At 43.9% G+C, this 27,529-nt stretch overlaps 1 protein-coding gene across 1 annotated transcript in view; it reads right to left on the bottom strand.

Annotated features, from left to right (window-relative positions):
* EDEM2 (ER degradation enhancing alpha-mannosidase like protein 2) overlaps positions 1 to 27,529 on the bottom strand; it is a 217,711-nt gene that overhangs the window by 135,207 nt on the left and 54,975 nt on the right. The window contains exon 3 of the mRNA XM_078652241.1: positions 13,543 to 13,582. Coding sequence (XP_078508367.1) covers positions 13,543 to 13,582 — 40 coding nt within the window. The remainder of the gene's footprint in view (positions 1 to 13,542; positions 13,583 to 27,529) is intronic.

The following is a 27,529-nucleotide window of genomic DNA, read 5'->3' as shown; positions in this document are numbered from 1 at the left end:
TAGGGGGTGCAGTGGGGTGCTCTGGGACAGCAACACCAAACTCCTTAAGAATTTATGCTCTGATTTGGCCAGGTCCACTATTCTTTTGAATCTCTACAATTCAGACCCATATAGTGCTGAGCTGACTGCTTTATGATAGTAGTTTTTAGGACGTCGTTATGTATAAACGAGTCCTGAAAGAACCAATGACTGACGTTTGATGTTCCAACCGGGAAACAGACAAGCTCGGCACTGAGGAGACGCCGTCCAGCGAGGAGACTCCATTCCGCATTCATCGGAGAAAAAAGAAGGAAAGCGGCAGAAAGGCTACCACATGATTAACAGGTAGGACACGACCTCCGGCTAAACAGCGCGCTAAAGAAGGCTTCTGTAAGGGGGACACTTTCAACGCCTTAGCGCACATACGAACAATATTGATGCAATAGCCGAACATTGCACATGGGAAAGCAAGACGCTAGACAAATATGGCATAGTAGAAGGAAATGGAAAAACCGAACATCTTCTACTTCTTCATATATATATTTTTTCCCCCCAGTGTATCCCCGACTAATCCACGTAGAGATTCCATCTCGCCGGACACATCAAAGAAACGCCACCACGCTGGGCTCAGCGATCAAATTTACAAAAAGACACGAACACGACAAGAGGAACCTCCATTTTCATGTTTGGGTACGTGACCCTTATATATTATTTTAACAGCACCAAGAACAAGAAATTGTCCATGAGACTCCAAACCCCGAATTAAAACATGCCCTTAAACTCCTACAGGTGTAGCATGATGTCCTACAGCAACAGCAGTGAGCCCTGATGAAGACCTTTCCCAATTTATTTCCTGTCATCACACAGAAGGTCGAAACGCGTAGGCTTATTATTCAGGCCAGGAGAAGTGTATGCCTTATGACCTAGTGAAGTACCAGGACATACAGTGAGAGACGTATCTCACGCTACGGCAAAAAACTCACAAAAGGAATCCTCCGACCTCATACAGGACTATAACTATTGATTCTTTGTGGGGAAAGTATTTATACCACAAAGTTAGTCAATCCATTGATTTCAAGTAGGACCCCTCTCTTTTTTAGCTAACTTGGAAGAGTAGCAAATTTGAAAAATTGTTTGTGTAGGAGCAAAAACATACCAGTAAAACAGGTCTTTTTTATCGTTTTGTACTTGTGTATAGTATTTTTAAATGTTGTGTAGACAAATGTTTATGTAAGGAAGTCATTCTCGGATATATGTTGAATGTTTTTTCTATCGAAGGAGATGATTATAAACAATGTGCTAACACCCAATCATGTACCATTGAACAGTTTTGAAGAAAATGCACAATTATAAATGCAGACAATGTCAATAAATAGGACATTGGACAAAAATTATGTGTGAAATCTATGGTGTCAGAGGCAACTCTATTTGATATAATGCTTTATGATAGTAAACCTGCAGAGCAGCTGCAACCGGTTTGCAGGAGAAAGTGCAATGTTTGTTCCCCAGGGCCCCTACTATCTGTCCGTGCTTTAGGGTCATGACATATTCTCAGAGAATTTTATGCCTAAATAATCAAACGTGCTAACCTTCTTGAGCAGAAGTAGAAGTAGAAGCAGTAACTATCCACAGAATGCAGATGCCACACAGCTGTACTTCGGAGATTGTGACATCGCATTCTGGTCTAGACCGGGGTTGTGTGTAAAGTACAGCTGTGTGGTACTCTGAATGGGGTTCTGATGGGGATCTGAGTAAAGTGACTGACACCAAGGCCAACATCCAACCCATTTATTTGATCAACTTGATTTCCTTTACTGTTAAACAGTTAATATTCCTGCATTGTCTGGGCGCTTGAGGAGTTACGGAGCTCATGTTGATGACACTGAATGACCGTTGATCTCCAAGGCTCTCAGGTTATACAGCAGAAACTGGACCTGATGAGAGCGAAGTTGCTGAATCCCTTGACCCTGTGGGTGGCATACCCAAGTTGAAGCTCACAATGCCTGGCAGAACTCAGGGCACTGCTTGAATCAGAACAAAGTGGGCTGAGATTGAGAAGGCAAGAGGAGTTTTCAGGTTCCTACATGGGGAAAAGGCATAGGGCTCAAAAGAGGCAACCCTCATTTAATTTTCCACCTTGCTTCTAATATTATATTCAAATTTCATATGCCTCTTCTTAACTTGGCTATTGAAACTGCTGCCTTCCCTCAAATTTGGAAGGGAGATACTATAATCACTCTTCTGAAAAAGCCGAATGTAGTTCCCATAGCATGGAAAAATGACAGACTCATTTTTATTCTTTCCTTGCCAGCTAAGATTCAGGAAAAAAGCCTTAATAGGTAACTCTCTGCTGTTATACAAAATCTTAAATTTTGAGACAGGTTCCAGGATGGGTTTCGGAAAGATCACAGCACAGCTTTTTATACTGTAGTGCACTCAGTTATAGGGTCCAGTCTTTCTCAGATGGGCATTAAAGAAATGTTTCTTAAGCTTCTTTCATCCCACTGGTGACCGCAATTAAGTTTTAGGACCATATAAGAGAAGAGAAGGTGTCATCTGGAAGAAGTCCAATTCCCTAAAACTTACTAAGGAAAAGATATAGATTTTGATATTCAGCAATAAGTCAAATATGTAGTCACACGCATGGTGTCCTTTTGAGTTAGGTGCAGTACCACAACTAGTTAACTCTGCATGGAATCTTGTAGTAATTTTTGATAAAGACCCGTCTTTCAAAACCCATATAAATCAAGTGGTAGTTATGCGCTGTTATATTATTAGAATGCTGTAGAAAATCTTTACTTTTATCTCCCAGTCGTCACAGAAAACTGTAATTCAAGCTTTTATTATTTACTGCCTGGATCACTTTAACTCCTTATATTTGGGAATCATCCAAGCTGCAGCTCAAGATAGCAGATCACTCAGAATGCAGCTGAATATTGGTATTAGGGATCCTTAAATAAGATTCTGTGTCAGAGGCACTAAAAGATCTTCATTCGCTGTCAGTTCACTAACGCTTCATGTTTAAAGCCCTTTGCTTGGTACATAGGGGGTTATATGGGACAGGTGCAGCATCAATTAAATACAACTTCAGTAGATATACCCCAGCAGAGAGCAAGGATGTGGTTGTTCCAAAAATAAAGCGATCTAGATGCAGAGGAAGATATTTTGCTATGCTCTCTGGCAAGTTCTGGAACTCCTTTCCATGGAAAATTAAGGCAGAGGTTAACAGCAAAGTTTCAGGAAGCTCATTAAAACCTGCCTATTCTTACACTAGTTACAAGATTGTCCAGCTACTGTAAGTCTAAGCTAAGTAGTGGCAAGATGCTTTTGGGTGAACAAGTGTTTAGAAGCTGTCTCTATTTATTTCATTTTTAAACGAATGCAATTTTAATTGGAAAATTGTATGTAGAATACTGGATTTGCGCCTTGCCTTTGTTTACCAGGTTGTTTAAAAAATGTGTGCTGGGGGACCCTCTGATCAATCACAGCTGTGCTTTCCAGAGAATTAATTTTTCTTTTGTTAATAGACCCTGTCAAACTTCAATCCGTGTGCATGCAAATTGTTTGTTAATGGTATTTGTGCGTTGGTGTCGGGAAGTCCCTGCGCTTCTTTAGACAGAAGAAGCAAAGTTAGACCGAACACCTCCGCTGCTAAAAGGTAATATGGAGGATACTCTGGGGGAACTTAGGTGGACTGCGGGGCACTCTGACTCACCAACCTTGTCACACAGCAGTAGCAAGCTTTGAAATGTTTGCAATTTAAAGTCTCATTGAGTTATGTTATGTCATAGATTTTTTAGAGCGCATAGCTGTCCCTGCGAAGGGGCCTCCCAGTGCTAAAATGCAACTGTCATAGGCAACACAAGTGATGCACAGAGAAACCAATTATGCAGGAAATAGATGCGTTTTAATTGCTTAACGGAATAGCGCATGGTTTTGGATACTCCTGATACACACAGGAAGGGAGTTCAGGAGCTTCTGAGTGAGAACACGGAAGTGAGCCCTCCAGCTCGTACTCTCTTTACCCGGGGAACAACCACCAGGTGCAGCCCTTAGAGCGCATCTGGCGGGTGGGTTATTAGAGCGTAAGGAGATTAGCCAGAATATCAGGGAATTGGAAATTCAACATTCTATGGGCAATACAGAGAGTTTTAACTGGATAAGTTTCTCCTCCGGCAGCCAATGCAGTCTGCAGATGGAATCAGTAGTGGGACAGGTTCTCGGTAAGCCAAGGAGTGTCAGGACCGCAGCGTTTTGTGCCCTTTGTAGGCGGAGAATCTCGGCTCTATTGGCCCCAAGGTATAGGGAGCTAGCATAGGCCAGCCTGGATAGTATTGTGGCCTGGATGATCACCTGACAGATGGTGGGAATAAAGAATCCCAACAGTGGTTTAAGCCCATGTAGGAGCCCAAAGAAGAGCGGAGTCTACCCATACTCCCAGATTTTTGACAGTCTGTTTTGGTGCAGGCGGGAGACCCAGAGTGGATGGCCACCAATGTTCGCTCCACAGATAAGTATCTTTATCCACCAACAAGATTTCGAATTTACTAGCATTAAGTTGGAGGCAGTTGGTGGTCATCCAGTCTGCGATAGCTGTTAGATCTTCCTTAAAGTTAAGCACATCCTGTGCAGAGGCATCTAATAGTGCAACCACTAACTGAGTATCATCCGCATAGGATGCCACAGTTAATCCTCGGCTCCTGGCTACTGCTACTAGGGGATGAATGTAGATGTTAAATAGGGTTGGGGTCAGAGCCGAGCCCTGAGGAACCCCTTGGTTCTCTCCGATAGAAAGGAGGCGAACCAGCCCAGGGCTGGGCATCTAATACCGATATCCTCCAAGCGCTGCAGCAGGATCTGGCGGGAACTGTGTAGAATGCGGAAGGCATTCTGGGAAGGTTATCTTCCATGAACCTCGTGAGAATAGTGACGATGTAAGCTTCAGCGATCTTAGATGCCAACGGAAGGAGAGAAATAGGGTGAGAATTCTCTGGTTTTGAGGCACCCAGTATAGGTTCTTTATAAGCAGAGGGACCACCTTGGCCATGTTTCCAGGCCATGGTGACTACCGCAGAGGACATAGATAGGTTGATAAGTTCGCAAAAAGGGGAAAGAAGCGGAGGTGAGATTTTTTTCAATTGATCCAGTTTGAGAGGGCCTGCAGGGGACCCTGATATAAGTTTATTGCAGATCTTGAGCATCCATTCTTGAGAGAGCGCCAGGGGAACAGAGAGTGTAGGAGTATCGCTGGGCCACGGGACAGGACCTGTCCTGATCTCGGTGTGGAGGATGGTCCTGTAGATGTTCTCGACCTTCTTAATGAAGAAGGCAGAGACGACCTTACGTTGTTGATTAGAGGAGAGAGAGGGGGAGCTTTGGGTTGCCTCGAGGATTTAAGATCTTTAAGCAAGGACATGATACATTTAGCAGTGTTACTGCTATTTCTGATCTCATTAGCAAAGTAGGCTGCTCTTTCCTTCTGAATGGCCCTATGATAGTTCTTGATGGCTACACAATATTGTGTTTTCAGAACTGGAACATAGTCCCACTTACACGCCCTTTCCAGGCTTTTACAAATTTTCCGGGTTGAGGTCTGGTTGCCATTATACCAAAGGCTTGACTGGGTGTTAAGGCTCTGGGACCATCTGGCGGGATTGAGAGTGTCAAGGTTGTGTGTGAGCCAGTCAGATAGAGTGCTCTCAGCCTCCCCATCAGGGTTGTCGGGAAGGATGGGTGTATGACTCAGGAGGAGGGTACAAAACTGCTCCGTATCAAGTTTATGCCAGGGGAGCTTTAAAACTGATTTATGAGCTGCGCCCTGGAGGGGCCCAACTCCCTGTAATGCCATGGATACCAGATAGTGGTCGGACCAGCTCATAGGGATGGGTATATTGACTGTGAGAGCAGTTAGGTTGGAGAAAACATGATCCAATAAGTGTCCAGCCAAGTGTGTGCAGCCTGGGATGCGCTGGGATAGTTGGAGGGCTAGAAAGATCCGCTAGAAAATTGCCAATCTCACAGTCTTGACTAGCATCTAAATGCAAGTTAAGATCTCCAATGATGCTGAAATTGGTCGATCTGATGGCAAGTATCCCAGATGCTGCAATTTTTTTTTTTTTGTAAGACGTTTATTAGTGATCAACAGAGCAGTACACATAGCGCAGCCTACAACCCATAGGGCCGGCCGCAACATTGCGATGTATATTAAGGATAGAAGGGTGCAAGAGACAGGCATACATTCCCACAGCTATGACCATGGAATATGGGTCATTAACGGTATCCTTCATAGTACAGGTGCTCATAATACAATCGTGTCTTTAAAGGACGTCTTATTTTATTATTTTGTAAGAAAACAATTTAACTCTGTGAACTGAACGGTTCTCATCGGTGTGTCCCACATTGTTGGCCGTGTCGCCAAGTAACATTTCAGTGTCTATTGTACTGAAACCCATAAGGGTCACGGATAGACCTCGGTTGCGTGTCAACAGAGTAGAGGTATCTGATACATGTGTGCGGTCTATCCTCGCCGCGAGTCACTCCTTCCAGTAAGGACGGCAGAGCCCCACGGATTATTACTGCAGTGTGTGATGCTTCATACGGATAACTGTTATAGCCTGTCTGTAAGTCGGGGAGGCACGGATCCCAGATGCTGCAATAAGAGCATTCTTGAACTCTTCGGAAGGCCCTGGAGTATATTGATCTTGGCAGGTGATGGCAAGATAAACCGAACTACGGAGCTCAGGTGGAGTCCCGGGAAATTTAAAGTGTATGTGTAATCCAAGTCATGGAGCAAGAAGTTCTAGAAGGGTTCTGAGGAGGACGTCAAGGAGTGCCTAGAACCATTAGCACAAAGCCCAGCAGAGGAATTTGTGAATTTAATGGAATCACTGATCTATCCACCCTAACACCCTTGAAAATCCAAAAAGGCAGCGGTTGGGGGTGTACAAACACAATAAGGTTAGTGTTGTTCCATTACAACAAACTGGCAGTAACGTTAGACCCACCCTTACTATCTTAATCACCATCACCAGGGGATGGGCTGTGGCACTATGTTGGTAGACACCTGGTTGTAAACAACAGTAAAGTGAGGAATGGGGGCAGGTACATCGAAACTAACGGAAGCCCCAGCAAAGGGGACTACTGCCCATGTAATGTGGCACCTATATGAAAAAAGAACTTGCAAGTGGATTGAACACTCGGTTAAGTGCATTAGCGATGAGGATAAAACGTATTTTCCGGAAAAAGGTGCCTTTTTGATTGAGAGTTTGAACAACGTTAAAAAACACCTGCAGAATCCTAAGTATAAATGCAGTGCAGAACAGCTTTTTCAAATTGGTAATAGGAAGCCATGAAGCACAAGCAAGAATCTCAGGTGCAGGGATTGCAAGACAACCATGAGAAATTGCAATATCAAACTGAGGAGTAGTGCGTGTACATCTATATGCTACCATCTCAAATGTTTTCCCAAATCCCTAATGTGAACTTAGAAGCAGCAGAAAAACAAGAGGAGAATTTGCTAAATGTTTTGAATTTCCCTACTGCAGAAGGAGGTGCCAGGGGTGCACCAAAAGATGTCCCAGGGGACTGAGCAGTGTCAGTCAATGTTGCAGTAAGAGGGGCTCAGGCAAATCTAGCTCTAGGTTCCACAGAGACTGACAAGTAACGTTGTTGTGACTGGTATAAGGTCACAATGAAAAGCTGACTTCTCACTTGCCACCAAAGATGTGGACTCGCTCAGTACCCCACCATTCTGTATCAAACTATCAGAGCAGTTGGGCTTGTAGCATATCACTCAAGAGAGTCTAAGAAGAACCCCAGGACGATGAGCAAGAGAGATGTGAAAGGCACCCCGACTAAACAGTGTCCTTCCTCAAATAGCGGGGGAAGACAATGATGAGACCACTAATATTGACCACATCCAGCCCATGGCCCTTGCACCCCTCTGAAAATATCTAGCCATGGGGTAGGAAACGTAGTCACAGTACATGTCACTAGTCCCTAACAATAGTAAACATCAAGCAAGAAATCCCCAGTAGCCAGAGTAGCCACCAAACGTTTAACGAAAAATTACAAACTATTTAAATCCTTCACACCCAAATGGGCTCATGTTCATCAATTGGTACACATTATTATGCTATATGAAGTAAATGTTCCAGCTACAAACACCCAGCTGCTGTCTTTACTGTTATGCACTACTTAATTCTATAAGTGATGTATGTCCTGTGAAAATTGATTGAGTCAAGATATGGGTGTGGAAGTTTAATAAATATCTACTTGTCCTACGGATGGGATGCTTCAGAAGTCTATTTCTCCTGGTAAAAAATTCCATATGTCCCTTGTAGTGCCATGCACTAAAGTGACAAATTGTTGCAGTGTTGTTTTTATGTCAGAACTTTGAACACAGAATCTCAGATTATATTTAGGCTTTTATCATGGTTTGGATTGGCAATCACTCAGCAGATTTTAGTGTCAACAAATATGAGCATGTATATTTGCTCATTCGAAAATGTAATTCGCAAAACTTTGTTAGGAGTACAGTTTCCAAGCCTGCTTCTGTAAACTCTTGTAAATTCCGTAAAGATGTAAATCAGCACCAATTCAAGGGACTATTTATTTGCAGGAGCACTTTTGTGCCTGTTTTTACAAAAGAATTAGGACCCTAATTTATAGTAATGTTTCCCATTCTATTGCTATATCAAATAGTTGAGCAAAACTTTTTTCACAATGCAAATTCTTTCTGTACATTTTATTCTGAAAGCAAACTATAACCAATCCTGCTTACATGATTATACAGGTATTTTGTATACAATTATGGAGCATTGTGCAAGCATCATAAATAGCCTCAATTGTTATATTTGCAAAAAAAAGTGCGTGTTTAAACTGGAACCAATGTCAGTAATGCAAGATGACCTCGCAGCTCACTGCGTTTCCTTAGAGCGCCTGTGCTAAGTAAAGGTCTAGACGTAACTCATTTATAACATTTTAAACAACTTTCACATATGGATTCAAAACTTGCCTTTAGTAGCACACAATCCTCTTACAGATTGTGCAGTACTGTAAACTGGCAGCTACACAGTTTTGGCTGCAGAGGTTTGGCCAACATATCCAGCATACAATATACACATGAAAACTTGTTGTCCTCGACCCAGAAAATAGAACAAAAGTGAAACTCCTGCTGGTTATCTTGATGGTTTAAAGGATGTGTTTGACCATTTGTTCAGGGTCTATTGCCTAAAGTACAGGAGCAACTGTGAACAAATGTAAATAGGGTGATAAACTAAAGGGCTTTCTGAATTGATTTCTATTGCAAATAACTGTGTTGCAGCACAATAAAAGAAGAATCTACTGAATCTAAGCTAATGCATTTGCAAATACAAGCATTCCGATAAAAGGTCAGAGGGAGGTTCAAGGGAGGTGTTAGAAATGGGGGTCTCTAGTTGGCAGAGGTAGGTGACTTTGTCCAACTAGGGACCCTGCTTCTAGTAAGAGTAAGGGGGATACACTCCTAATATTACCCTTGCTCACCCCCTTGGTAGCTTGGCATGAGCAGACAGGCTTATCTGAAAGGCAGTGTGTAAAGCATTTGTGAACACGTACAGTAATACAGTGAAAACACTACAAATGGACACCACACCAGTTAAGAAAAATAAGTAATTTTGATCTAAACCAAAACAAGACCAAAGACAAAAATCCACAATACAGTAATACAAATATGACTCAGATGGTAGACACAGTTCAGTTTAAAGCAAATTGCAGATGCAACACTTTTCTCACAAAGTACCTGGTATGCATCATGCAAACAAACAAAACGGGCCACAGGGAAGGTGATGCGTCGGTTCCTTACACTCAGGGAAGATGATGCGTTGGTTCCTTGCTACGGGGGAGGTGATGCGTCGGTTCCTTACTGCAGCGCAGGGTAGGCGATGTGTTGGTTCCTTACCGAAGAAGAGGTGAAGGGTTGGTTTCTTACTGCGTGGGGAGGTGATGAGTCAGTTTCTTACTGCGTCCCTCAACGATACAACAGACTTGGCGCCTCAATGCGATGCGACAAAACAATGACGATGCGTAACCTAGTGCAGCCACACAGCAGGCCTTGTGTCGGACTCTCGTTGCGGCGTGTAGCGAGCTCCCAAACCGTGGCAGGCGCTGAGACGTCTTCTTCTGCGATGCGTCGCCAACAGGTGGGGATGCGTCTCGCTTCGTCGAAGTTGCATCAATTTTCCGGCTCCCAGCGGAAAACATTCTCTAGAGGTCTAGAACAGCTGCAGGCACCTCTTTGCAGATTAGAATTCCCAGCAAGGAAATTCAAGGGAGCTGGTGGTGAAGTCTTTGTGTCCCTGAAACTACAGAACAGGAGGCAAGTTCAGTTTCAAACCCTTGGAGATCTTCTTTCAAGCAGGTGACAAAGAAACTAGCAAAGTCCTTTTCTCCTTTCCTTGGAAGCAAGTAGCCACTGCAGGCCAACCCCATACAGCAAACAGCACAGGGGCAGTATTCCTCCTCAGCTTCTCAGGCTCTACTCCTTGGCAAAGGTTCCTTGTAATTCTCAGAAGTAATTTAAAAGTCTGGGGTCAGGGTCCCTCTTTTTATACACACAAATCATTTGTTCTCTGAAGGCAGAAAGTGTCTATACCCAGCCAAAACCAGTTCTGTCCTCACTGGTGCAGCTTCCCAGCAGGAGGTGGAGACATCATTGTTGAAGGCAGCCCAGGTCTATTCAGCCCAGCCCGGACTCATCAGACTTTTGGAGCTGCTGCCCCTCTCCAGCCCCTATCATCGACTTTTGGAGCTGCTGCCCCTCTCCAGCCCCTATCATCGAAAAGCCAGACATGCAATACACAAACCTAGCAGAGGCACACTAGATGGTTCGGCAAGAAAATACCTACTTTCTAAAAGTGGTATTTTCAAACACAGAATGTAAAAATCACCCTCACTAAAGGATGCATTGTAACATTCTGAGGCATACTAAACTTTATTTTTCTAGCTTGTTCCCAAGGCCAGTTATGTTTAAAAGATGTTATAAAAAAACTTTCCTACTGTCCTATGGGAACAGGTCGCCTTGCAATAGTGAAAAACGAAATCATGGCATGCCCAACCTTTCACATACAATGCACCCTGCCCACAAGGGGACATAAGGCCTACCCTGGGGTGACTAATATGTAGCAAAGGGAAGGTTTAGGGACTGGCAAGTGTGGGCACTTGCCAAGTTGACATGGCAGTCCCAGACTGCACACAGGCTCTGCAATGGCAGGCCAGAGTTACATTTTACAGACTGCTTCTGTTGGTGGCACAATCAGTGCTACAGCCCACTAGCAGAATTCGATTTACAGGCCCTGGGCACACAGAGTGCACTATACTAGGGTCTGACAAGTAAATCAAATCAGCCAATCATGGAATCACTAATCCATAACAACAATTTACAAAGGGAACACTTGCACTTTGCCACTGAACCGTAGTGGCAAAGTGCCAAAAGCATCTAGACCAGCAAAACAGAGTCCAACACACAGCAAAAACACAGGAGGCAAAGGCAAAAAATGCAGAGGAGACCCACGTCAATGGTGCCAGGTCTAACAGAAGGAAAAACAAGGCCGAATGACCATGGGGGGCAAGGTGGAGAGAAACGGGGATGGAGCCATGGGCAAGGAAGGGGAGGTTTTGCTCAGCCTGATGGTTCCTCATGTTTCAATTAAAGGCAGTTGGGGCAATGAAAAAGCAGTTTGCCACAGAGTTTGCAGGACCAGTCTGAACAACCTCAATTCACCTGGATTTCTTAAAACTGATAACCTAACTTCTAGAACCGAGGAGAGCCAACTGCTCTGCGAATGCTATGATCAATATAGATCGAAAAGAACCATACGTATCATGTGTTATTAATAGAAAGTCCACCTACCCGTGCTGCTAGGTCTTCACTGAAACCTTTATTTTCTGGTCACTTCCCTTATCCGGTGAAATGATTGAGGCAGTTGGTATTTCTAGTACACGTCCCCCACTACATTCCTGATCCTGTGCCTATCTCTTGAGGTCCTATCACTGACTGACATTTGCGTAGGGTGGGAGGTTGAGGGTGAGCAGGCCGCTGAGTTTTGTATGGTCTGGAATCTTTTGTTCCATTAAGTGTTGAATCTAGCATAGAGTGAGTTGCCTTATTCCAGCTTGAAAGTGATGAGGGTTTGGGTGATGGCTCTGTGAGTGTAGGTGGGGAGTCATTTGAAGATCTTCTTGAGCATCTTTACTGTCAGGCAGCAGGAAACTGCATTCACCTGGCCGGTCATGGTGAGTTGTCTGTCGATTTATCCTGAGGTTGTCTGCATTAGTTGTTGGGAGAGGTGTGGTCTGAGTTTGCAGGCGACCAGGTGGAGTCCCAGAGTGAGGTGTCTTTGCCGAAGATTAATACTTCTATCTTGTCTGTGTTGAGATGGAGTCAGTTGGATTTCATCCATCTGGCGACATGGGGTCATGCAGGTGAAAAAAGTGGTCTGGGCATTCGGCCTCTTGTTGCTGGGCTGGTAGACATCGCCAAATTTGGCAGCCTGCCATGGCAGTACCTCTGCCATGGCGGGAGTAAAGTTCTCAGTCATAGCGACTGTACTAACACTATCTGCTAAATTCCTAAAATGAGGCCCCAAGAGTGAAACTAAGGTTCACAACACTCGCTAATAACCCCCTTTAAGAGGGTCCTACTAGTGGACATGTAACACAATTTTCTAGGGATACTTACAACGCAGACTCTACCAAAAAATATCCCAACTATCACCAATATTGCTAGGGTGGAATGATAATCACTTCCATCTGCTTAATAAAATCTAAACTTTAATAAAGTCCAGAAAGTATTTATTCTGCTGCCAGGTATGTCTTAGAAGAAACAAATGGGGAAACATAGTCCCTTTCAAAAGACTTAAATGCTACTTACAGGATTTGAGGGGACACTTACACCCTACATGTAATTGTTAAGCAATACCCAGTGTCAAACTAATTAAAAGGCGAATACGAAGAACCTGCTTATCTCATTGTGAAACCGGTGAATTATGTCTATTTCTTATATTTCTAGGTCCCTATGCATTATTCCAAGGCCTGAAATACCTTGAAATCAATTCATTTGTATTCTCCCACATTTCTATTATTGTTCTAATTGTTCAGGCATATGTTATAGCAGGATTCTGTGGTGTAATGAAGAATTAAATTAAGTTCAATTTCAGCTGCAAGGGGCAATGCTAGCTGCATAGATACACTCTAGCCAGGGATTTGAGAGAACTGCACATAACAGATACATCTAACATACACACAACTGTGTTCTTTCCCTCATAGGCAATTTCAGCTATAAGCACCAAAACTGTTATCCATGGTTGGTTGCACAGTAGAGGCAGCAATAAATAATGATAATAATCCAAACATCCATTTATTGATAGGTTTTCATTAGAGGACACTGACAGCGCTCTCTGATGCTCCACAGGCTCTTTTACAGTCCTTTGCTTATTGCCATCATCAATTGTATATCACAAGATACTGTTAAGATCTACAAAGCATCCAAATTTCTAAAGCAGAGTAGCAGAAAAGGATACTCACCAGCAGAGTGTCCAGAGCATCAATCAGAGTCAATGAAAAACTGGAAGAGAGTACACAGTAACATTAAAAAAAACAGGAAATAGTTCCAACTGCAATCACATTTTGCAGACATCATTGATTAGTTTGAAAATACAAGCAGATAAATCAGGGAAACAGTGGATTTAAACATACATTTGATTATTTTTGTATAGCCTCCTTAGATGATAAATTAGAGCAGAAGGGGAAGTGGAGTAGTGTGTGTATGTTGTACTTTTCCACTGATGACACAGGCTGTGGCTGCAGTTGTTTGGAATCAGAGACTGTGTAAGCACTGAATGACTGGACTATGTGTAGTCGAACACCTTAGGCTCTCTGCCACTCAGGATTGCTGGACCAGACCATTTCCTGCACTCTCTATGTCGGCGGTACTCAAAGTACGGACCACGGGCCAGTTGCGGCCCGCCAGGTCACTCCATGGGGCCCCCAATAAAACAAGCATTGGAAATGCAATAGGTCTCGCATTAGAAAAGTTGTAGTTATTGGTCTTGTAAATGACATATTTTATTTATTTGTTGGTTTTTAAAATTGCTAAATTGATGGCTTTGTCATTTACAATGCCAATAGTTATAACTTTCGCGAATGTGACACCTATAGCATTTGGAATGCAACATGTTTTGTATTTACGTCACTTAGATGGCAGCTCTGGTCGTTAGGCCACATCTCTAGAGAGCAGGAGAGTGCAGCAGGGGAGAGAAGCACAGCACTGCAATAGGTCTCGCATTAGGAAAGTTTGAGCTATTGGTATTGTAAAGGACACATTTTTTATTTATGTGCTTGTTTTGAAAATAGCGAAATTAATAGCTTTGTTATTTACAATGGCAATAGTTTTATCTTTCGCAAATGTGACACCTATTGTAACACAATATGTGTTGTGAGGGTGAGTGAGGGTGAGGGGTTGAGGGTGAGTGAGGGTGAGGGGTTGAGGGTGAGTGAGGGTGAGGGTGAGTGAGGGTGAGTGAGGGGTTGAGGGTGAGGGGTTGAGGGTGAGGGGGTGAGGGGTTGAGGGTGAGGGGTTGAGGGGTTGAGGGTGAGTGAGGGTGAGGGTGAGTGAGGGTGAGTGAGGGTGAGGGGTTGAGGGTGAGTGAGGGTGAGGGTGGGTGAGGGTGAGGGGTTGAGGGAGGGTGAGGGTGAGTGAGGGTGAGGGGTTGAGGGTGAGTGAGGGTGAGGGTGAGTGAGGGTGAGTGAGGGTGAGGGGTTGAGGGTGAGTGAGGGTGAGTGAGGGTGAGTGAGAGTGAGGGTGAGTGAGGGGTTGAGGGTGAGGGGTTGAGGGTGAGTGAGGGTGAGGGGTTGAGGGTGAGGGGTTGAGGGTGAGGGGTTGAGGGTGAGGGGTTGAGGGTGAGGGGTTGAGGGTGAGTGAGGGTGAGGGGTTGAGGGTGAGTGAGGGTGAGTGAGGGTGAGTGAGGGTGAGGGTGAGTGAGGGTGAGTGAGGGTGAGGGTGAGTGAGGGTGAGGGTGAGGGGTTGAGGGTGAGTGAGGGTGAGTGAGGGTGAGTGAGGGTGAGTGAGGGTGGGTGAGGGTGGGTGAGTGAGGGTGAGTGAGGGTGAGGGTGAGTGAGGGTGAGGGTGAGTGAGGGTGAGTGAGGGTGAGTGAGGGTGAGGGTGAGTGAGGGTGAGGGTGAGTGAGGGTGAGGGTGAGTGAGGGTGAGTGAGGGTGGGTGAGGGTGAGTGAGGGTGAGGGTGAGTGAGGGTGAGTGAGGGTGAGTGAGGGTGAGGGGTTGAGGGTGAGGGGTTGAGGGTGAGTGAGGGTGAGGGTGAGTGAGGGTGAGGGGTTGAGGGTGAGTGAGGGTGAGGGTGAGTGAGGGTGAGGGGTTGAGGGTGAGTGAGGGTGAGGGGTTGAGGGTGAGTGAGGGTGAGTGAGGGTGAGGGTGAGTGAGGGTGAGGGTGAGGGTGAGTGAGGGTGAGGGTGAGTGAGGGTGAGGGGTTGAGGGTGAGTGAGGGTGAGGGTGAGTGAGGGTGAGTGAGGGTGAGGGGTTGAGGGTGAGTGAGGGTGAGGGTGAGTGAGGGTGAGGGGTTGAGGGTGAGTGAGGGTGAGGGTGAGTGAGGGTGAGGGTGAGTGAGGGTGAGGGGTTGAGGGTGAGTGAGGGTGAGTGAGGGTGAGGGGTTGAGGGTGAGGGGTTGAGGGTGAGTGAGGGTGAGTGTGAGTGAGGGTGAGTGAGGGTGAGGGGTTGAGGGTGAGGGTGAGTGAGGGTGAGGGGTTGAGGGAGGGTGAGGGTGAGGGTGAGTGAGGGTGAGGGGTTGAGGGTGAGTGAGGGTGAGGGGTTGAGGGTGAGTGAGGGTGAGGGTGAGGGGTTGAGGGTGAGTGAGGGTGAGGGTGAGGGGTTGAGGGTGAGACAGACAGAGCAGACGGCGCAAACACACACAGGAGGCTGCACGTACGGCAATCGCAGAAGGCTCACGCACACAGCGTGCATAAGGTATACCTACATAGCAGATGACGAAGTGAATGTACACACAAACTGTGCCTACAACAGTAAATGCATTCCTTTAGAGAACACACACTTAGAGTATACAAAACATGGCGCACGCCTGCGGGCATAGTCACAAATAGGCACCCATACAGTCTGCGAGTACAGCAGACGCATGCACACAGCAGAAGGCAGCCTGCATAGAAAGACACGAGTGGAGCGCACACGCAGGGACATTCACAGCGTCCACATGCACAGAGCGGGGTCACAGCTGACGCGGCCCTCGTGCAGGATACAACACACATGATTGAAGAGAGAGACAACTTGGAGGAATGCTTGTAGGTGTGTGTTTAGACGATGAGGGTGTGAAGCAGCAGGAATTTAATCTCCTATTTTTTTATATGAAATGTTGAGTTGCCCATAAAACCGTGTCTTGTTAAAAGGGTTATAAAAATAGTTATGATAAAAATCCGTGACTCGCTCAGTTTTCTGATTGACATTGTATCAGCTGGGATAGATAGTCAAAGCTGTCTAGTAGAAACTTCCAGTAAATTAGTATCGGGAGAGGCGGCATAACATGATTATTCGCTCTGCATAGGAGCTCTTTAGATGATGCAGTCTAATAAAAAAAATAGAGGTTTGCCAATGACATTTTGCTCCAAATTCAAAGATACAGCTAACTGCTGATTTACCTTAATCAGTGACACGGTGAAGCATGAACGCATGCGGTAATGACGGAGATGCAGTTCTTGACCCGAGTTACAGTTTCACGTTTCTTACTGGGGGTTGTTTTGCAACTTTACAGATTGGAATAATAATAATCCACTTTGCTGAACAATATAACATGTGAATTCACCACAAACCTATTGCAACTCGGTGTAAAAAGATAAAATCCCAAATCAAGACACAAGTATTGTTGCAAAAGGTGGTGTGAAGCAGCAGGAAAAGACAGCACCAACCCTAACGAAAACGAGTCAAAAGAAACACGAGAGACGGCGGAGGGCATTGCTGTGGGGAGGGGGGAGGAGAAATGCGACACGGCGGGCAGGGGAGGGGGCGGAGCGGGTAAAAAAAAAAACAAGACGGAGAGAAGGCAGAGAAGGGGAGGGGGGAGGAGAAATGCGACACGGCGGGCAGGGGAGGGGGCGGAGCGGGTAGAGCGGCATGTGGGTGTGAAGCAGCCGGGGCCTTTGAAGTGAAGCTAAGCTTCACTTCAAAAGGTGTGGGAGGAATGCGGCTGAGGGAACAGACGGCGATTTGGTGATGTGCACGCGCATTTTAGGTCAATGCGCAAGCGCATTGACCTAAAAGCCACGGGCACAGCACCAAATCGCCGCAGTTAGGTAAACTTTGTTTAAAGCCCTATAGTCTCGCTCTGCTCAATGCGCATGCGCATTGACAGGCGAGACCTAAAAAGCAGGCACGGACTCAACACCATTTTCTTAACCGGAGCCCCCGCCGTCACCTGCCTCTCTGACGTCACTTGCTCACCCTGCCTTTAAAAGCATTTCCTGTGCTGCGTGTGCAGGCGTGCAACGCCTATAATCTCAATTGGTGCTCGTAAATCAGCTGTCTCTGTAATTAAATTTATATTTTATGGCCCCAAGTTAGGTTTCAGCCAAGCCCGGCCTTTCCTTGCTCAGGCTTTCAGTGTCCGCACGGTATGTAAACAAAATAAATAAAGCGAGGATCCAGCAATGTCCTAATGTCGATCCGTGGACTGCGCCTAGCCTTTTGTTTTATTGCATGGCTTTCCATGAAATACCTACAGGATCCCTGTTGACAACAGTGGTGCTAGGAGAAGTTTGCAGGTGGAATTGGGATAGGGGGATGCAGTTTACACACAACATTATATGCCTCGGAAGCAGCCGGATAGTTATGTATAAATCCCAGCTTCCCCACATTTCTTACAGGCTATTCAACTTGCTTTGTGCATTACTCAAGAAAATGTTCAGTTAACCCCTTCGACGCTCATGACGAGCTGGGCTCGTCATGCAGTAGCCTCCTCGCACGCTCATGACGAGCCCAGCTCGTCATGAAACATGGGAAATGAGGATATCCAGCACAGGGGGAAAATCCCCATAGCATTCAAAAGGTTAAAGTCATGGCACAGGTCTTTTACACTGCAGAATTGAACAGCAAATAGGTATTTAGTTTGGCACTCAATAGGTAGAGTCAGAGCTGAGGGGACAGGAGGACAGTGTGTACAAAGAGATGAATAGGCAGATGCAGAATGAGATGGTAGGGGGAAGGGGAGAGAAAGGAAAACGTAGGTACTGGCAGACTCTGTATGAGTAAAGCATAAAAGCAGAATGAGAAGCGCAGTGAGGAGGTATGGAAAGGTTAGGGTTTAACAGAAGAGAGCAAGGGAGTAGGAGCAATGTGAAATATGAGCGCAGAGTAAAGGTATTGCAGGTTATGAGGAGTGTAAGGGGGCAGGAGCACAATAAGGACAGGCAGAATGGGCTGCTTTACACACAAGGACTATATTGAGTGATATATATATGGAAGGTGAGTGCTAAGTCAGGGACATGGGCAAGAAAATAGTGAGGGGTACAACAACAATGGAATCAACAGCTATGAGCTAGCAGCAGAGTGAAGGGAAGCAGTGGAGTGAAGGTGTAGAGCAGAACTTCAGGAAGAACATGGGACTGTCTTGTCAATAGGGTGAACCTTCAGCAGAGTGAAGGTGTACAGGCACAATGAGTGGGTAGGCGCTGAATGACGCAATAAGGCTCAATGAGAGGGTAGGCGCAGAGTGGTGCATTAGCGTGCAATGCAAGGTGAGGCATAGGATGAGGTGTTAGGGCACACTTAGAGGGTAGGCAGTTTGATAGCTTATGAGGAGAGTGAGAGAAATAATGCTGAAAAAAGTATACAAATGTGGCACCAAAAGGGTGTCACCAGATGGGGGTAGACTGTGATGGAGGGAGCGCAGAAGCAGCATTAAAACGTCAAGGTGTGGAGAGAGAATGCAGTTTAAGAACTTGGGGCCAGAGTAGGTGTAAAATGACAGGCTGTGAGCATAGTGAAAAAAAGGGTCAGGAAATGAGTAGAAGCAGAGTGAAGAGCGGAAGCTTATGAGCTTAGCAAAGAGGTACTGGAGCAGATTGTGATGATGGTAATGGAAAGTGGGGGTAGGGACAGTGTGAGGAGCATTTATTAGATCAGGAAATAACCATGGGTAAGAGGAGAGGAATAACAAGTGGTGTACATTGAGGGTAAAACAATAGAAATGTAAAGTTGTGACAGAGTGCCAGGCTGCAGGAAGGGTCAGGAAATTATTAAGGCCAAAGTGGTGGGATGAGGAGGTAGAGTAGAGGAATATGGCAAGAATGAAACAGTCATAAGGTAGGGTCACAGTCAGAGTGCAGGGAAAGAGTGAAAACCAAGGATCACAGCAGACCCTAAGAGCAGAGTAATTGAGTGTGGGGCTCAGGGAAGAATAGCAGTAGACGTGCTGTCTGATACATGCATTATTATTAAATGATATGCACCTACCTCAGATGATAGTCATGTTGTAGATGACACTACAATACCTCTGCTGTATTGTTGGGCAAGCTCATTTACTAGGAGAAGGCAGCGTGAGACACAGCACGTCTCTTGCCCATTATGCCGGACATTGAGCCATTTTAAATGTGCATTACAGCCCAAGTACATGAAGGCATGTATTGTGTGGGCCCAAGCATGCACATTACAGCATGGGGCCATTTATGCATGTACTGTCTCGGTCCATTAAGAATATGGCTGCCTGCTGTCACTGATGCTTGTATTGCCTGCGGTTACATTCATGTGGTAAGTTTCATGAGCTGGGGTGTGCACAGCGGGCTGGACAGAGGACAGAAAAACGACCTCTATCCATGCACTTTGCTTTTACGCTTCTGAGTTTTGCTGGATGATCTTGGGGCTTGGTACTGCAAACACTCAACAGACCCATTGAGGGTTGTTCTTAGCGACTTTAAGAGGCATAGTGGTATGAGTTGTCTTCTGAGAGACAAATGAAGGGTGTGTCCAAGTATCTGCGCAACTGAGGGCCAAAGAGCAGGGAACTGGGTTTTTGTCAAAACAAGGTCAAGATAGAAAACTATGGTCAGAAACACACAGACCCCCACTAAAATAAAAAATATATTGATAGCATTTATTCGGGTTAAATACACACATATATCGTATTTCGAAATACAGCACACTCTAGTCATGTTTTGAAAAGGGGGTGATTTTATTTTCGCCCCAGTAGCCCTGCCCCTACTGACCCCGCCTCTCCCACCGCCCCCGTCTCCATCACGCAGGCCCATCTGTGCGGCCGTCGGCCACAAGCCAGACTGTAATTTTGGCCCCCGAGAAAAAGTTTGTGAGTACCCATGCTCTATGTCCTCACCCTCTCACCTAGGTGGATTTCAACTTTTATGGAAGACGCCAAGTTTGATGCCTGCATTCCTAATTTACTTTTTTTTTTTTTTGGTCTTTATTTGAGCAAGGACAAAATACATATATGAGTAAACAACCACAGAGGAAACTGAATCATCTAAATATACCTCACAGATTAAGAGAAAAATAAATAATAATAATCACAAACTATGCGGATACAGCGAAAAAAGAAGAAAAAACAAAAAAGAAAAATTTACAAAGGAAGAAAGAATCACTTCACATATTTATATGCACAAAAGAAATAAGTAGTGTATAATTCTAGCCATTGAAATTTCTAAGGGTTCCTTTTGTAATCATACCATCTAGTGATAGGAGCCCAAATCTGAGCCCCAAGTGTTCTTGATTTCCTTCCTCTGGTTTTACAGATGGCTATCTCATGCTTATAAGTTCCTAAGAACCGGCATAGCCACATTTGAAAAGTAGGGGCTTCTGAATCTTTCCAGCAGGCAGCCAGTATGATTCAGAGCACTGCCATACCCAGAAATACTGACGTCAGTTCTTCCCTACTATATCCCATAGATTCATCATGACCCAAAACATATATCGTCAATGAGGTTCTTAATTCGTGCCTGAAAATTTCAGTCCAGTATTCTGAAATCATCTTTTTAATTAAGTCTAGCTTAGGGCATTCAGCAAACATATGGGTAAGATTCGCTGGAGATGGACCACATCTTGGACAGTTGTCATTAGTCCTGAGACCCCATGAGAATAATTTGGAAGGTGTAAAATAAAGATCATAAATCGTTCTATAGTACTGGGCTTGAAGATTAGAGGCTATAAATAATTTAGGTGACAGGATCAATGAGGTGTCAATGTCTATATTTGGGTTATCTAGTTTAGTAACCCACCCTGTCTCAACTCGCTCCATATCGTCGCTAACATTTTTCATCAATATTTCATAAATGGTCCCTATCCTAGTGGTTCGCCTATCTATAATTTCAAAAAAGGGAATATTGTCTAATTCAATCTGTGGTAAGCTAAGCCGAATACACGAATGGATTTGAATACATTTTAAAAAGTCGGTTGGGGATATCTGAAAATTTTGTTGTAAACCCTCAAATGTTGCTGTATGCCCCTGTCCAACAAAATTACCCAAAGTAATAATACCTGATTGTTCCCATCTTTTAGAAGTATTGTCATTGAGATACGATGGTATGATCGAGCTATGCCAAAGAGGGGTATATTTAGTGTACTTCGGTATGGCTAGATGTTTTGATATCTGTTTCCAGACCTTCCACGCATCAGCAATAACCTTAAATTTGATCTCTTTAAAATATGAAGGTTCTACCTGTCTTAGTAACAACCCTCTAGCGGTGTCCCCCAATATTAGTTCATAGATTGAAGGTATATGATGGTCTGTTATGGTAGCAGCTATAGGTTTGGTGTTAAATAGGGGCGCCATTTGCTGAATAAGAGTTGCCCATAGATATAGTGTCAAGTTTGGGATGGCTAACCCTCCCCTATGTTGAGGTAGCGATAAGAATAGTAACGCTCTCCTGATTTTACCATAATTCCAAATAAACTTTGACATACCAGCATCGAGGGCCTTGATGATATTATCCTCGACAATCAGGGGAATTACTCGAAATAAATATAATATTTTTGGAAAAACATTCATTTTAAGATAATTCCCTTTACCTATTATTGACAGCCGGAGATTGTTAACTCTGGTGAGATCAGTTTTTATTTTCTTAATCAGGGGGTCATAATTAATCTGAGTAATTTCTTTAACTTTAGGAGATAAAACCACACCTAGATACGTAGCCTGGCCAGTTCTATAAGAACTCTCGAAGACAATATTTTCAGTGCACAGCACCATTGTTTTATCCCTATTCAGGGAGTACCCTGAGTAGGAACCAAAAGTCTGGGTAATTTGCTCTAGCTCTTGGATGGCCTCGGTGGGGTTAGAAGTTAATACCGCCACGTCGTCGGCATAGGCTAGAATTTTAGTGCTAGATGTTCCTGTAATTATAGGTTCTATTACAGCAGATATGAGTAATTTTAATATTAACGGGTTGATATAAAGGGCGAATAGAATTGGGGAGCACGGACACCCCTGCCACGTGCCCCTTTGGATGTTAATAAACTCTGATTCGATACCACCTATGGAAAGTTTGGCCTTGGGTTCTACATAGAGAGCCTTGATAGATTTAATGTAGGCCTTTCCAAAGTTATTTAATTCCAATACTTCCCACAGGAACTGCCAAGAAACCCGATCAAAGGCCTTCTCGGCATCGAGCAGGATCATTGACATCTGTCCCCCCGTGGCTCCCATGATGTCAAAAAGGGAAATAGCTCTCCGGGTATGATCTGTTGTACCCTTACCGGGAATAAAGCCATGCTGGCGCGGGGAAACCAGACGCTCAACAACCCTGCTCAGCCGGTTAGCGAGTATCTTGGCATAAAGTTTCGAATCAGAGTTTATAAGTGATATGGGACGATATGAAGATGGTAACTAGTCAGGCTTTCCTTTTTGGGAAAAATAACAATATTTGTGTTTTTCCAGGATTCAGGTGGTGTGCCACTATATTGTACTCCAAGAAACAAATCCAATAAATAGGGGATAATCTGCTTCCCAAGAATTTTATACAGGTCCAAAGGGATCTTATCGGGACCTGCTGCCTTACCATTAGCAAGTTCTAATAATGCTAATTCAAGTTCTATTCTTGTAATTTCCTTATCAAGATCTTCCCTGACTAGAATCGTCGATTGATCTAGTTTCCGTGTGTAACAGCCAATGATGTAAGAAATTTTTGGTATCTGCTACATGCGGTTGATCTTCATTTTGATAACGTTTTTGGTAGTAACGTTGGAAAGCACCTGCAATATCAACAGCGGAGGTATATTTCTGCCCCCTCAAACTCAATTGTTTGGATAGCTCTATGGATTGCTTCTGGCGTGTTCGTAGGGCAAGCTGTTTACCAATTTTTTCACCATTCTCGTAGGTATTTCTTTGGTTTACCTGAAAGGTCTCGGCCGCTTTTTGTGTGAGGCCAGTATTAATCTCTGTCTTAAGAACTAGTATTTTCTGCAGGGTATTCTGACTTTCTTCTCCAAGCTGTGTCTGGGTAGCGTGCAGAGTCTCTAGATTTGCTAGCTCTAAGTTAAGTTGTTGATTTAAGTTGTTCTGGGTTTTTTTTTGCTTGATTAATTCACAATGTGGTCTACCAACCACTAAGGATGCGCTCCTTTCATATGAAACAAAAGAGTTTCTTCACTCACTCATTCATGTTAATTAATATCTTTCCATTCCATAAAGTCATGAAACTGTATCCGATGTATTCATTGATTACATATGTTCTTTTATTAATTCATTTCTTTTTGTTGAAGTTTCTTTAGTATTGCCAGAAATTCATTACATTCATGAAAATATTCAGCAGTTTGTATTATGTCCAATGCATTTCGGGTTAAGGACCTTAACATTTAGCAGAGAAACAAGTACATATATGCATGTTAAATAATAATACACGAAAACATTGAGTGTTTTAGCATAATGGTATGATCTTGCTTATGAAGCCATAAGTTGAGACTGATAAGGCTAACAGGATATTGAATATCTGGAGTATATCGTATCAATCAGGCCAGCCAGTGGAAACGAAAGTGACATACAATTTATAAAACAAGTATAGGATATTCGAACGCGAACAGGAATAGCGTGCATTGAATGGGACTAAAGAACACAAATACATCATGTCGGGGAAGTTAAAAACAAAGTTTAAAAAAACGGGTACCTAAGCTGAGCAACAAACTTACATTCAACTGCGGAATCGGCTTGTTCAAGTCCGGGTCACGTGAATAATCACGGAGCCAATAACGAGGCTTATAGTGTGTTAGACCGGTCACGTGGTGACGTACCAAAAGGTACGTAAAAATAAAAATAAAATACAAAATCCGGTAGAAAGCAAGTTCCTGAAGGAACCATAATAATATTGAAAAAGAAAATGTTATCGCACAAGGGAAGTGATTCTAGTGTGCCGAATCGGGCGGTAGCCATGGTAACTCGAAGCAGTAGTCAGTGATTGGATAGGGTTCCGATCACGTGTCAAATGTGAATGTACTCGCTAGAAGAGGGAATAATAAAGTTGAAATCCTAATGATGTGGATTGCGCGATTAGGTTAAAACAATTAAATATCAAGAAGTGTGGAACCATATATTGAGATTACCAGCAACATTCCTAATATGTCAAATTATACATAGATAATATGGTAAAATTCTGAAACATAAAAAATGAATAATGTATAACATAAAGCAGTCGTCCATAATATTGTGAAATAAAGGTGAATGAGTATTGTCATGCAGTACAATAAATAATAAAATTCAATGAAAGAGGGATATTAACACTGGCTGGGTTGTGTGTCAATTCATACTAACTAAATTGTGGTTGGGGGAAGGAAGGGCCGTTTTTTTCCTTGGCCACAAAGACGAGAGTCTCTCCTCGGAGAGCCGCCTTGAAGCAGTCCCAGACCACGAATCTAGGGGCACTAATTTTCATGCAAGAACTGTACAATGTTTTTCTCGCATCTACAAGACGTCCTTCCCTACTGCTGTAGTACTCCCTCCTAGTCACTCGCACAGCTATTTCCTCAGCTACACCTCTATTTTCTCCCTCTTGCTTCGGTCTTATTCATGGGGAGGGACAGAGCAAGAAATATTTTTGCTGTCCATTTGACCTAATCATTTCAATGCAGGACTTACTTGAGACCAATAGATATCTTGCAATGTTGGCCGTGTCTTGCTGCATCAGAGAACAAGGCTCTGTTGCATTCCTGTGAATACCTATTTTCTGAGACATGTCTTTAACTTGAACTTTTGGTGGTTAGCATTGAATACACGTATTTCCATGGAATCAACAATCATCTTAAGTTTACTTCTAGTCGACCATCAATTAAAATATATTGGATTTTAAAAAAAGGTATCTAATTGTCGGAACAACATGTGAAATTTTGGGAAAGGACATGATTGGAAGTAACAGAGATAGTGCAGAAAAGAGTTGTATGTTAGCCTCCAGAGAGTGAAGTAAAGCTTTAAAATTCGTGTTTTTTTATATTTATGGAAAGCCAGCATTTCTAGGTTACTTCTGATGGGTTCAGGAACAGAGCTTAAAATACTTGGGACAAGGAATGATAAGATCTATTTAGATATATTGCTTTTTTTTCTTTCTTTCTTTTTGCTTCAGGGATTTCAAGTACCAGTTTTTGTCTATCATTGTATTCCATTGCCACCTGTGAGTTCAGTTTCTCTTTAGAATTAGAGGGAACCCCATTGCATATTATGTTGTGTGGTATAATAATGGTATAATACCCTCAATACTTGAGGGTAGTCAATGGCGTTGTTTTAAGATTGCTGTGAAATGGTCTGATTTTTTAGCACCTGTAACAAGCCTGAAAGCAGAAAGTGGTATACCTCTGAGAGGGGCAGTTGAGGATTTAGAGCGGGAGAATGAGAGGTTGCACTGGGTTTTCTAAATCTTCTGAGTAAGGGATCACATGATAAGTTTCCTGTTTCGAGATAATTGATAGGGGTCTGATTTGGTGAATTTGACAATGTGTTCAATCAGGTTTAGGTACATGATAAGCCAATACATTTCACATGTATAGCAAAAGATGGTGAAAAGGACAATAGGATTTAACATGTTGAGTCATTTTTGTACTTGAGGTATCTGGCATTGAAGCTAGAGAGACTGTTTTCCTAAAGACATTCTTGACACTTTCTCTGAGTAGAAACTTTCTTTAACTTTTGTTTTCTCTTGATCCTCAGTTCCTGGGCGGACATCTTTTAACTGGACCACATGGAGTGCTCCAAACAGTAATATGAAGGATTACTTGAGAAAAACTAAGCTTACCTACTGCCTATGTGTTATGAAGTGTTATGAAGTGGTAATTTAGAAGAAATAAAAGCTAGTCTTAATAAGATTGTCAAGCATTTTCGCATACAGAAGCAGAGCGTGAATGCCTATTTTTCTCCAAATATCATAGGGCGTGTCAATATGGGGAGGGGGAGCGACCTGGCAGAGCCCTAGCAGAAACAATACGGATACCCAGATTTTCTAACCACATATTAGAAGTGGAATACTGAGGGATTTATGAAGAAAGACACCTCTGATATCATTCAGACATTCGCAGCTTATTATGCAGATCTGTAATCCATGTGCAGGGACAGACCAGTAAAAGTATCCGCCTATTTAGAGGACACCACCCTGGCATGAATTGATGGAGCCCATCGGGAAATCCTGGCTGCTGAAAAAGAAGAAGATGAAGTAAGGGCAGCCATAATGCAGCTCAGATCGGGCAGAGCTCCGGGCCCGATGGGTTACCACCCGTCTTTTACAAGTGCTACATAGAAGCCTTGGTCCCCATACTCAGGAAAAAGTCTATGCAGAGGCCACTACGACAGGACTACTACGGCCAACGATGCATGAAACCTTGATCATCTCCCTGCTTAAACCTGGGAAACCTGCAACTAAGTGTGAAGCATATGGGCCATTATCCCTTATAAACTGCGATGCTAAAATACTGGCCAAAATATTAGCCAGCCTGTTGATGGATAAACTGATCCTACCAGACTAATCTGGCGTTGTGCCGGGACTGGCCACCTCCAACAATCTGCACACACTGTTTGCAATCATACAGGGCATAGATCCCTATCCCTCAGTGGTGGCAGCCTTTTACGACACCACTAAAGTGTTTGATTCACTAGAATAGGAATATTTATCCGCTATACTGAGAAGAATGGTATTCCCTCTCTCCTTCCGTTCATGGATGACTCTACTATACAGTCAGCCACAGGCGATGGTACAGATCAACTGCTGCTGCCCCCCATGATATCACGAGGCACCAGACAGGGGTGCCCATTATCGCCCCTATTATTTGCTCTGGCACTTGAGCCTCTGGCAGCAAAACTGTGACAAGACCAAAGGGAATACACATTGAGATATCCTGATCGACACTTCCTAGTGTCCATGTACGCGGAAGACATCTAAGGGATCCACACATAAGCTTAAACCCTGTCCTTCTGGAATTCATACGATTTCGGGAGATGTCAGGAGTTACCATTAATAGAGCCCCCATGCTCCACACACTGCATGCACTATTACAAACTCCGCAACCTACACATATGGTG

The sequence above is a fragment of the Lissotriton helveticus genome, chromosome 7 (assembly GCF_964261635.1).
Source record: "Lissotriton helveticus chromosome 7, aLisHel1.1, whole genome shotgun sequence".
NCBI lineage: Eukaryota > Metazoa > Chordata > Amphibia > Caudata > Salamandridae > Lissotriton > Lissotriton helveticus.
Note: the sequence above shows the minus strand (reverse complement) of the source record. Positions and strands in the feature narration are given on the sequence as shown.